Source organism: Schistocerca serialis, chromosome 8, assembly GCF_023864345.2.
Source record: "Schistocerca serialis cubense isolate TAMUIC-IGC-003099 chromosome 8, iqSchSeri2.2, whole genome shotgun sequence".
Lineage (NCBI taxonomy): Eukaryota > Metazoa > Arthropoda > Insecta > Orthoptera > Acrididae > Schistocerca > Schistocerca serialis.
Window position 1 is genome coordinate 255,787,644 of NC_064645.1, and position 14,865 is coordinate 255,802,508.

The 14,865-nt window shown below is 43.2% G+C and overlaps 1 protein-coding gene across 1 annotated transcript in view; it reads right to left on the bottom strand.

Annotated features, from left to right (window-relative positions):
- Positions 1-14,865, bottom strand: part of LOC126416958 (vesicular glutamate transporter 1) — a 185,428-nt gene that overhangs the window by 161,153 nt on the left and 9,410 nt on the right. Inside the window, exon 2 of the mRNA XM_050084839.1 lies at positions 10,465-10,524. Coding sequence (XP_049940796.1) covers positions 10,465-10,524 — 60 coding nt within the window. The remainder of the gene's footprint in view (positions 1-10,464; positions 10,525-14,865) is intronic.

The window sequence follows — 14,865 nt, forward strand, 5'->3', positions numbered from 1 at the left end:
CAAAAATTATTATCTTGCCTGCAACAAAATAAGCAGTAACGCTTTCTTTCAGTAAATTACTTAATATAATGGGTGTCCGTGTTAAACATGCAACAGTATAAAATGTAATAACTTGAGAAGTAATTGAGATATCTATTGCCGGTATGTTTCTGCAAGAATGGTAAATCAAAATGTATTTTTACACACCTCATACACCTCGATATACGCACCATTAGTCGCACGACAGATATCTCATTCGTACTCCACTTCTCTCCAAGTGTTTTTCAGAATTGCAGGCGTAACATTTGCCATAACTACACGAATGCAATGGCGCAAATCTGGTACATCACGAACTAGTATCTGATACACTGATTCTTGATAGAACCCTACAAAAAAAAAAAGAAAAAAAAAAACAAAAAACAATTAGCTTAGGTTGTGGTCTTCTAGGTTCTCAAGCAATCAGTGGACTATGTCACACAGTCCAGTGGTTGGGAACTTAAGATCCAAGAAATCCCTCACATTGTTCACAAAATGGTATGGTGCGTAGTCTCGCTGAAAGATCACGTTACGGCGTTGTACCAGAGTAACAGACTTTAGCTCCGCGAGAGAAAGCGCTTCGAACAGTACCTACAGTGGAGTCCAGATGCGCTTTTACGTGGATAAAGCAGCTATGCGCTTGCGCAGATGGTACCAACTATCGCAAGCAAACATTTTCAATTACCATGCCTGTAGAAGCAAACTGTCAATAAATATCTCAATTACGTCTCAAGTTATTACAACGGGCGTTCAACAAATAATGCACCACTTTTTTTTTCGTGGCCAGTTTCGATTCAAATAACGCGTAACTTGCAGTGGGAAATCATGGAATATTCTCGCTTCAGCTCTTATAGTCTCATAAAGTTCCAATTAGTGGCAGAGCTATTCGTAGCCTTCAGAATTGCGTCTGTAACAGAGATATGTTAAAAGCAGAGTGCTGTCATTGAGTTTCCTTTGGCGGAAGAGCATCACAGATAGTCATAGGCGCTGGCAGAATCTCTACGGACAGCTGGCAGTGACCAGAAGCAGGGTGAACCGCTGGGCGAGCCGTCTGTCATCATCGCAGCAAGGTCATGAAAACCTGTCAGATCTGCCGCATGCCGGCCGGCCGTGACACCAGGTATGTTGGAACCTGCAGACTCATTCGAGATGATCGACGGCTGACAAACACCTCGATGCTCAACTGAACGTCTCTGTTGGTTGTGCTAACACACTCGTCTAACAGTTGGGGTACTCAAAGGTGTTTGGACTATTCTTCTTCATCCACCGTGGAGCCCAGATCTCGCACCTTTCGACTCCCATTTGTTTGGCTGAATGAAGAATGCACTTCACAGGAAGTAGTACGTGGATGACTTGGAGGTTACTGCTGCAGCAAGATGTTGGCTCCGACGTAGAATAATAGAATGGCACCATACGGGCATAAATGCCATCCCAGTAAGGTGGTGTAGGGTCGTTGCATTGAATGGAGATTACGTTGGAAAGCAGGATGCTGTAGCCAAATCAACGGTACATAATAGTGTATTCGTATCCTGAATAAAACCAATCTGCTTTCCGAAAAGAAATTTGTTACACTGCTTATCAACAGACCCTAGTACATTTTATATTATTATACGTTCAGTCTGGACACCAGTTATAATTACGCAACGAAGGGGACACATTTGCATCGTGTAACACTTACAAGGTAAAAATGGATCTGTAATGTTTCTATGGAAATAATGAACAATTGTGAGAGGTTATCATAAAGTTTTAATTATAATTTTTTTGATAGTTGCACGCACGCTGGTGCACCCTGAAGTCTCTGTCTGACATTATCGTAGCATGCCGCTAAGGACCCAAAATAATATCACAGCGTTTTGATAAGGTAGGCCGTCATTCGATCTTTCGTTTTATATATTTGAAAAGGAACAACGCAGCAAGAATCCAGCTGAATTGGTGGAATTGTACACAGCACATTGTAATAAGACACAGTGGTTACTAGCGCAAACGCTTGCAGTGAGGTGATACAAATCTGAATCACGAAGAATAAAATGGCACACCATCATCTATATGAAGCACTGAGAAGTGGAAGCGGTGGTGTTCGAAGTGTCAGTAGCGGAAACTGCAGCTGCGTCAGGCTAACCCAGTTGAGCTAAGCAAGCAATGGAAAAGTGTGAATACACTACTGGAAAAGGCGAAGACTCAGCCATAATGGGACAATGTGATGCCGTTTCCTGGGATATCCATGATGAAGAGGTAACGCATTATACATTAGCATACCAGCTAAATCTCCCGAGAGGTCACTGTGAGATTGCGATAATGAAGTGCCGTGGGAAGCTGCCTGAGGGGGTGTTTTTGCTCCAGGACGACGTCCCAGCTTGTCACAAATGTAGCTTCTTTGGCCTATGAAATTTTATCTCACCTCTCGTATTCCACAGGCAAAGCACCCTCCGTTGAAGAAAACGTTACATGGCAAACATTCGCGTTGTGATTACGAGGTGGTTTCCAAGTAGAATGTTTCCTTAACAGACAAAATGTAGACTTCTATGACGGAGGTCCTCGCCTAGTCATCCATCTTTGGGAGCAAGGTGTTGAACAGAATGGTGAATATCTAGAGAAGAACTAAAACCTAATTTAGTGGTCACAGCCAGACTTATAATTCAAGTTTTATTAGTTATATGTGGTCTAGGGGTAGCATTATTGATTAGGAATCAAAATGTCCTTGGTCCCAGTTTCGATGGTTCGAATCCGGCCACAGCTTAAATTTTGAATGAAAATCATCAGCGATGGCGGCCGAAGACTTTCGGTATTAGAAGTCACCCTCATTCAGCCAGCGGCCTTGTCATAGAGGGCGGAGAGGCGGACAGAGGGTTAGAGCACTCTATTTGCCTTGGGGTGAGAAACTGCCCCTAAAGACGGAAGAATCAGCAATGAGGATACACAAGAAAATGAAAAACCAGTGCATTAAAGACACATAATATGTATGCACAGGACATATGGTCTGTAACTGAAAATGTGCCATGATGATCTCTCCATTGGCAAAAGGTTCCGGAATAGTTCCCCATTAAGATATCCGGGAGGAGACTACCAAGAGGGAGGTGACTATCAGAAAAAGATTAAATAACCAACGAAAGAATAACTTTCTACGAGTCGGGTCGTGGAATGTCAGTAGTTCGAAAGTGGTATGTAAGCTAGAAAATCTGAAAAGAAATTCGAAGGTTCAATCTACATACAGTGGGGGTCAGTGAAGTGAAATGGAAAGAAGACAAGGATTTCTGGCCAGATGAGTATCGTGTAATAACAACAGCAGCAGAGAACTGTATAACGGGAGTAGAAACGGGAATGGTAAGATAGGGCCGGGTGTGAGAGCTACGTGAGAAGTTCAGTGACAGGATTGTCTCATCAGAAGCGATAGCTAACCAACACCGACAACAGTAATTCACACTTTCATAGCGACACCGCAAGCAGAAAATGAAGAGATAGAGGAAGCATATTAGAATATTGAACGGGTAATTCAGCACGTAGAGGGAGATGAAAACCTAATAATCATGGGGGATTGAAATGCGGTTGTAAGAGAAGGAGTAGAGGAAACGTTTATAGGGAAATACAGGCTTGGTACTAGGAGTGAGAGGAGAAAAATTTATTGAGTTCTGCAATAAATTTCAGCTAGCAATTGCGAATATTCTGTCGAAGAATCACAAGAGGAGGAGGTATACTTGGAATAGGCCAGGAGGTATGGGAAGATTTCAATTAGATTACATCACGGTGAGGTAGAGATTCAGAAATCAGATATTGGATGGTAAGGCGTAACCAGAAGCACATATAGATTCAGATTAACATGTATTAGTGACGAAGTGTAGGCTGCAGTTTAAGAGACCAGCCAGGAAGAATGAATGTGCAAAGAAGTGGGATACAGAAGTATTAAGGAACGAAAGTTACGCTTGAAGAACTCTAAGGCAATAGATACTGCCATTACGAATAGCTCGGTAGAATGGACGTCTCTAAAAAGGATAGTTACAGAAGTTAGAAAGAAAAGTATATGAACAAAGAAGGTAACTGCGAAGGAAACATTAATAACAGAAGAAATACTGCAGTTGATCGATGAAAGAAGGAAGTGCAAAAGTGTTGACGGAAATTCAGGAATACAAAACTACAAATGACTTAGGAATGAAATAAATAGGAAGCGCAGGGAAGTTAAGGTGAAATGGCTGCATGAAAAATGCGAAGAAATAAAAAAAAAGAAATGATTGTCGGAAAAACTGACTCAGCAGAACAAACTAAGATGAGATTAAAAGTAAAAGTGGGAACGTTAAGAGCAAAATGAGAATTTCACTGTTAAATTCGGAGAAGAGAGTTGACAGGTGGAAAGAGTACACTGATGGCTCTTATTAGGGGAAGACTTGTCTGATGGCGCGGTAGAAGAAACAGCAATAGATTTAGAAGAGATTGGGAATCCAGTATTAGAATCAGAATTTAAAAGAGCTTTGAAAGACTTCAAATAGGGCAGAAGGGATAGATAGCAGTCCATCATTCACATCTGTGTGTAGAATGTATGAGGCTGGCGATGTGTCATCAGATTTTTGGAAAGACATTATCCACACAATTCCCAAAATTGCAATAGCTGACAACTGCGAGAACTATAGCAGGATCAGCTTAACAGCTCATACATTGAAGTTGCTGGCAAGAATAATATTCAGAAGAATGTGAAAGAAAACTGAAGATCTTGAAGATGACGATTAATTTGGCTTTAGGAAACGTAGGCACCAGAGAGGCAGTAATCACGTTGCGATTGACACCGGAAGCAAGACTAAAGAAGAAACAAGACACTTTCATAGGATTTGTTGACGTGAAAAAAGCGTGGGACAATGTATAATGAAACAAGACGTTCGAAATTCTAAGAAAAATAGGGCTCAGATAAAGGGAGAGACGGCTAATGTACAATACGTACAAGAGACGAGAGGGAATAATAAGAGTGGAATACTAAGAACGAAGTGCTCGGATTAGAAAAGGATGCAGGACAGGGATGATGTGTCTCGCCCCTACTGTTCAGTCTGTACATCGAAGAAGCAATGACGGAAATAAAAGAAAGGTTAAAGAGTGGAATTAAAATTGGAGGTGGAAAGAGATCATTGATAAGATTCGCTGATGTCATTGCTGTGCTCAGTGAAAGTGAAACAGTTCAGCTACTTATGCAGCGAAATAACCCATGACAGACGGAGCAAGGAAGGCATAAAAGCCGGCCGAAGTAGCCGAGCGGTTCTAGGCGCTACAGTCTGGAACCGCGCAACCACTACGGTCGCAGGTTCGAATCCTTCCTCGATCATGGATGTGTGGGATGTAGTTAGGTTAGTTAGGTTTAAGTAGTTCTAAGTTCTAGGGGACTGATGACCTAGGCAGTTAAGTCCCATAGTGCGCAGAGCCATTTGGACCATTTTTTGAAGGCATAAAAAGCAGACCAGCACTGACATGAAAGGTATTCGTAACCAAGATAAGTCAAGTAGTATAAAAAATAGGCCTTAATTTGAAAAAAGAATTTCTGAGAACGTACGTTTGGAGCAGTGCATTCTATGGTAGTGAAACATGGATTGTGGGGAGAAACCGGAGCAAAAAAGGATCGAAGCATTTCAGATGTGATGCAACAGACGAATGTTGAAAATTAGGTGGACTGACGAGGTTAGGAATGAGGAGGTTCTCCTCAAAATCGGCGAAGAAAGGAATATATGGAATACAGTGACGAGAAGAAGGGACAGCATAGTAGGATAGCTGTAAAGACGTCACGCAATAAATTGCATGGTACACGCAGGTCGACACAGAAGAGGAATTCGTGCCGGCCCAATCAGACCACTCAGAACACCGTCGACCTTCTTTTATTTTCCTTTTTCCTTTTTCTTTTTTATACGGTATATTCTTTTACATATTTTTTCAGTGGATTACTATGGTCACTTGGACATCTATGAGAAATCCGTTTCGACTGGAATTACGTACAGACATAATTAAACTGCATACGCCATGTCTGTATAAGTTTCACTGACGATATGGTATTAGCAAATGAAGAGATACTGCCAAAGGAACTGAACGCTAACTGCGAGGAATATGAAATGAAGATAAATGTGAAGAATACAGAGGCAATAAGTTTTTACAAGGTAATCGAAGACGATGAAAGTGAAAATTGTGTTAGTGGAACACTTTCATAATTTGAGATTCTTAGGTTGTAAAATCACCAGTATCATGACATGTCCTAAAGAAATAGAAACAAAAAGGGACGAGTGTTTTCTGTGATCCATTAAATAATTAAGGAAGAGTGAAGTGTTTTCTGTGGAGTGTTTCCTGTATGATGCAGAAACATGGACACTGATGTGGAGAGAGGAGAAATGCTTAGTCGCTTGTGATGTCAGCTGAAGAAGAAAGAAATGTGACAAACGTACAGATAAAATAAGGAATTAAGTTGTTTTACAAAGGGAGAACGAGAAAAGATAAACAGCGGAGGTAATTAAAATTAGAAAAAGAAATTTGCTGGGACCTGCCAAATGGGTACAACACTTCGTCCTGCTCTTAATAATCGACATTCGTCAGATAGCGTAATATCATGGCTACTTGAGAGCCCTCTTGTCTACCCTTTAATAGAGAATGTTCTCGGCCACAAGGCTCTGTATGGTGACACTGTGTGAAGCACTCGTGCTTCCTAGCCAACTGAGTGAGTTTGAAAGGGGTCAAATTGCGACCTAGCGAGTGGCGGGATGATGCTTTTGAAGCATTACTACATAAGTTGGGCGAGCTGCGTGAGTTGTGCGACGATGGTAGTATCAGTGGTCACGTGACCATTCCCACACTCATAGACGAGGTTCTGAACATCCATACAGAACAGACGCCCGCCAGGATAGTATTGTAAGGGCAGCAGCGGGAGATCGATTAGCTACGATAGCACAAGTAAGAGGGCTTGTGATCCCACATGCTTCAACATGAACTGTTGCAAACTGGTTGTTAGTGTTTGGACTAAGGGCAGGCAAACCTCTAGCACCGCTTCCAATCACACCACAGTATCGATGTGCATGGGGCCATCAGAGGATCACTTGGGTGATGGAATGGTGCGCCGCTGTCTTCAGCGATGAATGCACCTTCTGCCTGCACCCAAGTGATGGTCGTTTGCATGTACGACGTTGACCTGGTGTGCACTGTTTCGTAGAGTGTATTTGTCCAAGACATACTGATCCAATTCCTGGCCTTATGGTCTTGGGTGCGATAACCTACAACTCCCGTTCACTGTTGGATAGTTCTGGTAGGGACGCTAACAGCGCACGGAACGTGCAGAATTTTGTTACACCCGTTCTTTCGCCGTTCGTGCAACAGAAAGGTATTGTGTTGTTCTAACAGGATAATACTCCCCCGCAGGGTGACCGTCAACTCAGCGTGCTCTGTAAGACGTGAGGTATCTTTCCTGGCTAGCACGATCTCCGGGCCTGCCAGCGTGGCCAAGCGGTTCTAGGCGCCTCAGTCCGGAACCGCACTGCTGCTGCGGTCGCAGGTTCGAATCCTGCCACGGGAATGGATGTGTGGATGTCCTTAGGTTAATTAGGTTTAAGTAGTTCTAAGTCTAGGGGACTGATGACCTCAGATGTTCAGTCCCATAGCGTTTACAGTCATTTGAACCATTTTTTAACGATTCCGGATCGCCAATCGAGCACGTTTGTGATATGATGGGACGAGAAGTGACTCGTGCGAATCGTCAACCAACAACTTTTACAGAACTGCGTGAACAGCTCGAGAAGGCGTGGCGCATCGTACCACAGGGCAGTAGTCGCCATCTTTAACATCGACTCGATGCCAGAGTCAGCGTCTACATTGCCACCCGCGGAGGCTACGCCACGTACTAATGGTTTAAATGGCTCTAAGCACTATGGGACTTAGCATCTGAGATCATCAGTCCCCCAGGCTTAGAACTACTTAAACCTAACTAACCTAAGGACATCACACACATCCACGCCCGAGGCAGGGTTTGAAACTGCGTCCGTAGTAGCAGCGCGGTTCCGAACTGAACCGCTCGGCCACAGCGCCACATACTAATATTCGTAAGGATGTCTCAACATGGGTCAATACTTGTTACCTCAGAACCGCTTGTGCTATTAATCTGTAAAAGTAATCATTTAATGTACTCCTGTTGCAACAATAAATTTTTAGTGGACTGGAAACCTCTAAAAGGGTGTATTAACTTTTTTTCCCTACAGTGTCTATTCAATGGAATATATCCCTGCGTGAACATCCAATAAGCACAGAATGTTTTCCATACCACTTAACCACGTAGGTAAATTCTGTATTTACATCTATATGGCTACTGTGCGACTCGAACTTAAGTGTTTGGCGGCTGGTTCATAGAACTATCAATTTCTTCTCCGTTCCGCTCTCGAATCGCACTTGGGAAAACTAAACACCTACATTATGTGGAAATTAGCAAAAATAAATTGACCTTCGGAGGGGAAATTTGGTGGCTAAAATTTCGTAAGAAATTCTCGCCGCAACGAAAGAAGCCTTTCTTTTAATCATTGCCCCCTTATCTCGTTTACTGTGTCTGCGGCACTCTCTCTTTTATTTCGCGATGGTACAAATTATGTAGAATTGTCCGAAAACATTTATTTACACGCAACACATTTGAAAGACAAACTTATTATGGAGAGTACCAACTAAAACATGCTCTGTGGTCCGTTTGGATTTCGTATGCGTTGTGTAACGTCTAGAAGTTTGCATAAATTTACGTAAAATACCTACGCCGTAAAGTGGTGTGACAGGAATTCTATGGTCGTCACATACCCAAACATTGACATAGTTCACTGAATCGATATAAATGTGATCTATATGCCAGATATATGTGGTGATCGAACGAGTATCTCACATCGAACATATACGATCAATAATGTGCAGCCTGAGGAACTTTCACATAGTTAAATTTGCAAATGATGTCTTGACAAGAGACATAAGTTTCATGAAAGAAAGAGCAGTGAACACGGGGACTAGAGTCGCGACAGCAGCATTCAGCTGGAGGGAACTGGTGCCTGTGAATGAATGCTGATGGCAGCTTTCTGGCTCGTCTCCTGAGGCGAAACTAAAGAGCGATCGATGAGCGACGGGTGGGGTGGGCCACCGGCCCCAGCGCAAGAAGAGGGTGCATCGTCATTAAGGCGGCAGATGGGGGCGGATATTGGCCATCGTCAGGGATGCCGGGCCGGGGAGACTGGGCTCAAGGGCGGCTTTTAAAGCACTTGTGGCACCCTATCAGTTTCCATTAGAATGCGCTTTCCTCGAGTCCGCACCAGAGTCAACGGGTTGCCGCTCCTGGTAACTGCTGACTGCGAACTCTCCAAACAGCATCGGGGCTACTCTTCACCCAATTTGCAGAGATGAAAGTTCTGTGCAGAAGTTTGGTGCAAATGTCCGTTTCTCGTCACCATTCGACCGACACCTAACACAAGCCATAAACGTGTCGCAAAAGGTTAATATTTAAATGCCTTGAATGACATACACGATAAGTCATAGCACTAAACGAAAATGACTGTCCTAAGAATATGCCGACAACAGCATTACAACAAGCGTTTTGTTATGCAGATGATATATCTCCAGCAACACAATCCTACCAAGAAGATATTCTAGATACACTGAACAGATGCTATAAACATACTCTATCCCAAAACTGCTAAAACTAAGGCGTCCGTATTTTACTCAAGAAAAAAGATTTCATACTTAAAATTAATCATCAGTTTTTATGGGCTTCAACATCCTAAATATCTTTGCGTAACACTAGATCGCAGCATAATCGACTGAGTACTCAGTTGCTGAATACTGTGCTCCTGCGCGTGGCAGAAGAAATCACGGCAGCAAGACTGATGTCCAGGTTAACGACAAAGTGAGAATTTTCGCTGGCACGCCAAAATCTAGACCAGTTGCCTTGTGGACAGAAACTGTGGTAAGGTTAAGAATGGACCAGTTCCTAGCAAGTTTACAGTCAACGAAGTTGCAAAAATACTGGATGCAAAGCGCCCCATTATAAATGAGAGATCATATACAGCTTTGCGACTGCGGTGCGATGGAGCAAGCAGCAGACCACTTTATTCTTGAATGCAAAGTAAGAAGATTAAAGGAGACTGGAACGATTTTATGAATGACTCTCCAGACGCTGTTGCGCGGTTAACCTCCCTGGACATAGGCCTTGACGGAACTATGAAAGTAATTACATCTGTAGGTGTTCACTCACAACAGAGCTATACTAATTTGTTAATATTTCGATATGTTCATTTCATACCTAACTTTTGCATTTTGCACCTCACACAGTTTTCTGTAGTTTTGTCATGTGTTAAATGAATAAAGTAAAAAAATAATGCTTAACGTTAAAGTACGTACTCATCGTTTAGTTATTTGCATATTCAGATACTACTCGATGTACCTCACAGATGGTTTCATGATGTAAAATATTTCGTAGGAACTTACCCCATGTTCATGTGTTTCAGGTTCTTGGAAGGCATTTCGAATTCTTCATACCGGATGTTTCTGAAACAAAAGAAACGGACAAAGAGATTAATTTTCTTGTTTGTCTGAGCAGAACATACACTGATGAACGAAAACATTATGACCACTGACCACCGCGAAGGTAGATCCCACTTGGTGGCGTTGCGGGCATATGACACGGTAACAGAAGAATGTAACCGCACCTAACACGGACGGGGATCACCCTAGCGAAGATATGGGTTGCAAATGGGGGAAATACATTGAGATAGGCAGCTTTGACGAAGGTGCAGATTATTATTACCCAAGCTTGTGAACGAGTATCTCGAACACGGCAAAGTTGGTCGAATGCTCACGTGCTACTATCCTGAACATTTACGGAAAGAGATAGGACAGTGAAACTACCACTAGGCGCTATGCAGGGCGGTCCATTGATAGTGACCGGGCCAAATATCTCACGTAATAAGTATCAAACGAAAAAACTACAAAGAACGAAACTCGTCTAGCTTGAAGGGGGAAACCAGATGGCGCTATGGTTGGCCCATAGATGGCACTGCCATAGGTCAAACGAATATCAACAGCGTTTTTTTAAAAATAGGACCCCCATTTTTTTTACATATACGTGTAGTACGTAAAGAAATATGAATGGTTTAGTTGGACCACTTTTTTAGATTTGTGATAGATGGCGCTGTAATAGTCACAAACGTATAAGTACGTGGTATCACGCAACATTCCGCCAGTGCGGACGGTATTTGCTTCGTGATATGTTACCCGTGTTAAAATGGACCATTTACCAATTGCGGAAAAGGTCGATATCGTGTTGATGTATGGCTATTGTGATCAAAATGCCCAACGGGCGTGTGCTATGTATGCTGCTCGGTATCCTGGATGACATCGTCCAAGTGCCCGGACCGTTTTCCGGATAGTTACGTTATTTAAGGAAACAGGAAGTGTTCAGCCACATGTGAAACGTCAACCACGACCTGCAACAAATGATGATGCCCAATTAGGTGTTTTAGCTGCTGTCGCGGCTAATCCGCACATCAGTAGCAGACAAATTGCGCGATAATCAGGAATCTCAAAAAACGCCAGTGTTGAGAATGCTACATCAACATTGACTGCACCCGTACCGTATTTCTATGCACCAGGAATTGCATGGCGACGACTTTGAACGTCGTGTACAGTTCTGGCACTGGGCACAAGAGAAATTGCGGGACGATGACAGATTTTTTGCAAGCGTTCTATTTAGCGCCGAAGCGTCATTCACCAACAGCGGTAACGTAAACCGGCATAATATGCACTATTGGGCAACGGAAAATCCTTGATGGCTGCGACAAGTGGAACATCAGCGACCCTGGTGGGTTAATGTATGCTGCGGGATTGTGGGAGGAAGGATAATTGGCCCCTATTTTATAAATGGCAATGTAAACAGTGCAATGTATGCTGATTTCCGACGTAATTTTCTACCGATGTTACTACATTATATTTCACTGCATGACAGAATGGCGATGTACTTCCAACATGATCTGTATCCGGCACATAGCTCGCGTGCGGTTGAAGCGATATTGAATAGCATATTTCATGACAGGTGGATTGGTCGTCGCACCATACCATGGCCCGCACGTTCGCCGGATCTGACGTCCCCGGATTTCTTTCTGTGGGGAAAGTTGAATGATATTTGCTATCGTGATACACCGACAACGCCTGACAACATGCGTCAGCGCAATGTTAATGCATATGCGAACATTACGGAATGCGAACTACTCAATGTTGAGAGGAATGTCGTTACACGTATTGCCAAATTCATTGAGGTTGACGGACATCATTTTGAGCATTTATTGCATTAATGTGGTATTTACAGGTAATCACGCTGTAATAGCATGTGTCCTCAGAAACGATAAGTTGACAAAGATACATGTATCACATTGGAACAACCGAAATAAAATGTTCAAACGTACCTACGTTCTGTATTTTAATTTAAAAAAAGCTACCTGTTACCCGCTGTTCGTCTAAAATTGTGAGCCATATGTTTGTGACTATTACAGCGAAATCTATCACAAAGCGACACAAGTGGTGTAACTAAAACATTCATAGTTCTTTAATTACTACACGAATATGTAATAAAAATGGGGGTTCCTATTTTTAAAAAAACGCAGTTGATATCCGTTGACCTATGGCAGCGCCATCTAGCGGGCCAACCATAGCGCCATGTGGTTTCCCCCTTCAAGCTAGACAAGTTTCATTCTTTCTATTTTTTTCGTTTGACGCTTATTTCGTGAGATATTTGGCCCATGTCACGATCAATGGACCACCCTGTATAGTTGGACGTCCAAGTCTCTTCACAATCGTTGAGTTCGGAAGCTTGTTTTCAGTTTAAACTAGGATTGATGGTGGTCTATGGCATCTCTGCTGAAAGAACACAATGCTGGTGCACGCACAAGCGTTTCAGAGCACACCGTTCATCGTACATTGTTCAACATGGAGCCCAGCAGCAGACCACCACTACGTGACCCAACGACATCGTAAATTACGATTTCAGTGGGCATGTCACGATCGGGACTCGAACGTCGATCAATGGAAATGTGTCAGTTCTTCCGGTGAATCACATTTTTACATTTTTGCTACACTGTGTCGATGGTCTCTCCATAAATGCCGTCATCTAGGTGAACGTCGGCTCGAAACGTGCAGCGCGCTACGGACGCAGGCTGGTGGAACAGCCTTATGGCATGGGAGACATTCCATCCGCTTGCATGGGACCTGAGGTAGAAATCGAAGACTCGCTGACAACTAAGAACACTTCCTAGAAAGATAGCGAGGCAAAAGATGAAATTTAACGACTTCTCTCTCGTACACCAACCAACCTAGACATGCTTATTCGATGGTTATCTCCACCCATGTACGGGTAGGTATCCCTTATTCATCCCTACAACAAATTGTCTGAAAAACGAAAACGAGAAGAACGAAAGTCATACATTTCGCATACATGTTGCATACACAGCCCTTCTGTCCGTTTTACAATAAATTCGGCGAGATCATAGCAATGACACCCAACCGTTGTATATAATTTTATAAAACAAAAAAATCACCAGCAAAAAATGAGAGTAAAAACCTTATTTTAACTTGTTTGTCTCGATTATTGAATTGGTAATTGTTGTGAATATGAATGTTTTGATAGCTCATCTGCTCTTTATCTGGTGTGGGAATGTCACTTACCTATTGCAGTCTTCTGTTGGATAGGAAATGAATTGATATATTCGTATAATGTAAACTACGACCAATTTCAGTTAAGACGTACAAATTGTAACACGTTTCCCTACACCTCCTCCCGTTCTCTCCAACATCAAAATATCAACGCGAGTGAACGAGAAAGTGTCTAGCACGACGCATAATTTTGCAAGACGCAAAGACTCTGGAAAATAATGGATTCACCTTTAGTTCATGCAAAGAGTCTACAGAACATTACTCGTTTCTAAAAAAGTTCTGTGCCACAGAGCTCTGATTGTATTATTGACTGAACTTGAATGTTGTTGTGACTGTCACTAATTTGTCTAGAAACACTTAAAACATTTGATTCGCCATTAATATCTATTTCGAAGATTTTTACTTGTCAGCTTGTTTTCACATTATCTCTGTGGAATCAATGAGGATTTTTGCACCACAATTTATTATTGCATTTCCAGGAACAACAACGTAGAAATTGCGCGAGGCGTTTCAGAGATAATGGAATGTGCAATCACACACACACACACACACACACACACACACACACATACAGTGGCTAATAAAAGACCAGCTCGTTAAAGCAGCTTCATTTATCATCTACATACACTCCTGGAAATGGAAAAAAGAACACATTGACACCGGTGTGTCAGACCCACCATACTTGCTCCGGACACTGCGAGAGAGCTGTACAAACAATGATCACACGCACGGCACAGCGGACACACCAGGAACCGCGGTGTTGGCCGTCGAATGGCGCTAGCTGCGCAGCATTTGTGCACCGCCGCCGTCAGTGTCAGCCAGTTTGCCGTGGCATACGGAGCTCCATCGCAGTCTTTAACACTGGTAGCATGCCGCGACAGCGTGGACGTGAACCGTATGTGCAGTTGACGGACTTTGAGCGAGGGCGTATAGTGGTCATGCGGGAGGCCGGGTGGACGTACCGCCGAATTGCACAACACGTGGGCGTGAGGTCTCCACAGTACATCGATGTTGTCGCCAGTGGTCGGCGGAAGGTGCACGTGCCCGTCGACCTGGGACCGGACCGCAGCGACGCACGGATGCACGCCAAGACCGTAGGATCCAGGATCCTACGCAGTGCCGTAGGGGACCGCACCGCCACTTCCCAGCAAATTAGGGACACTGTTGCTCCTGGGGTATCGGCGA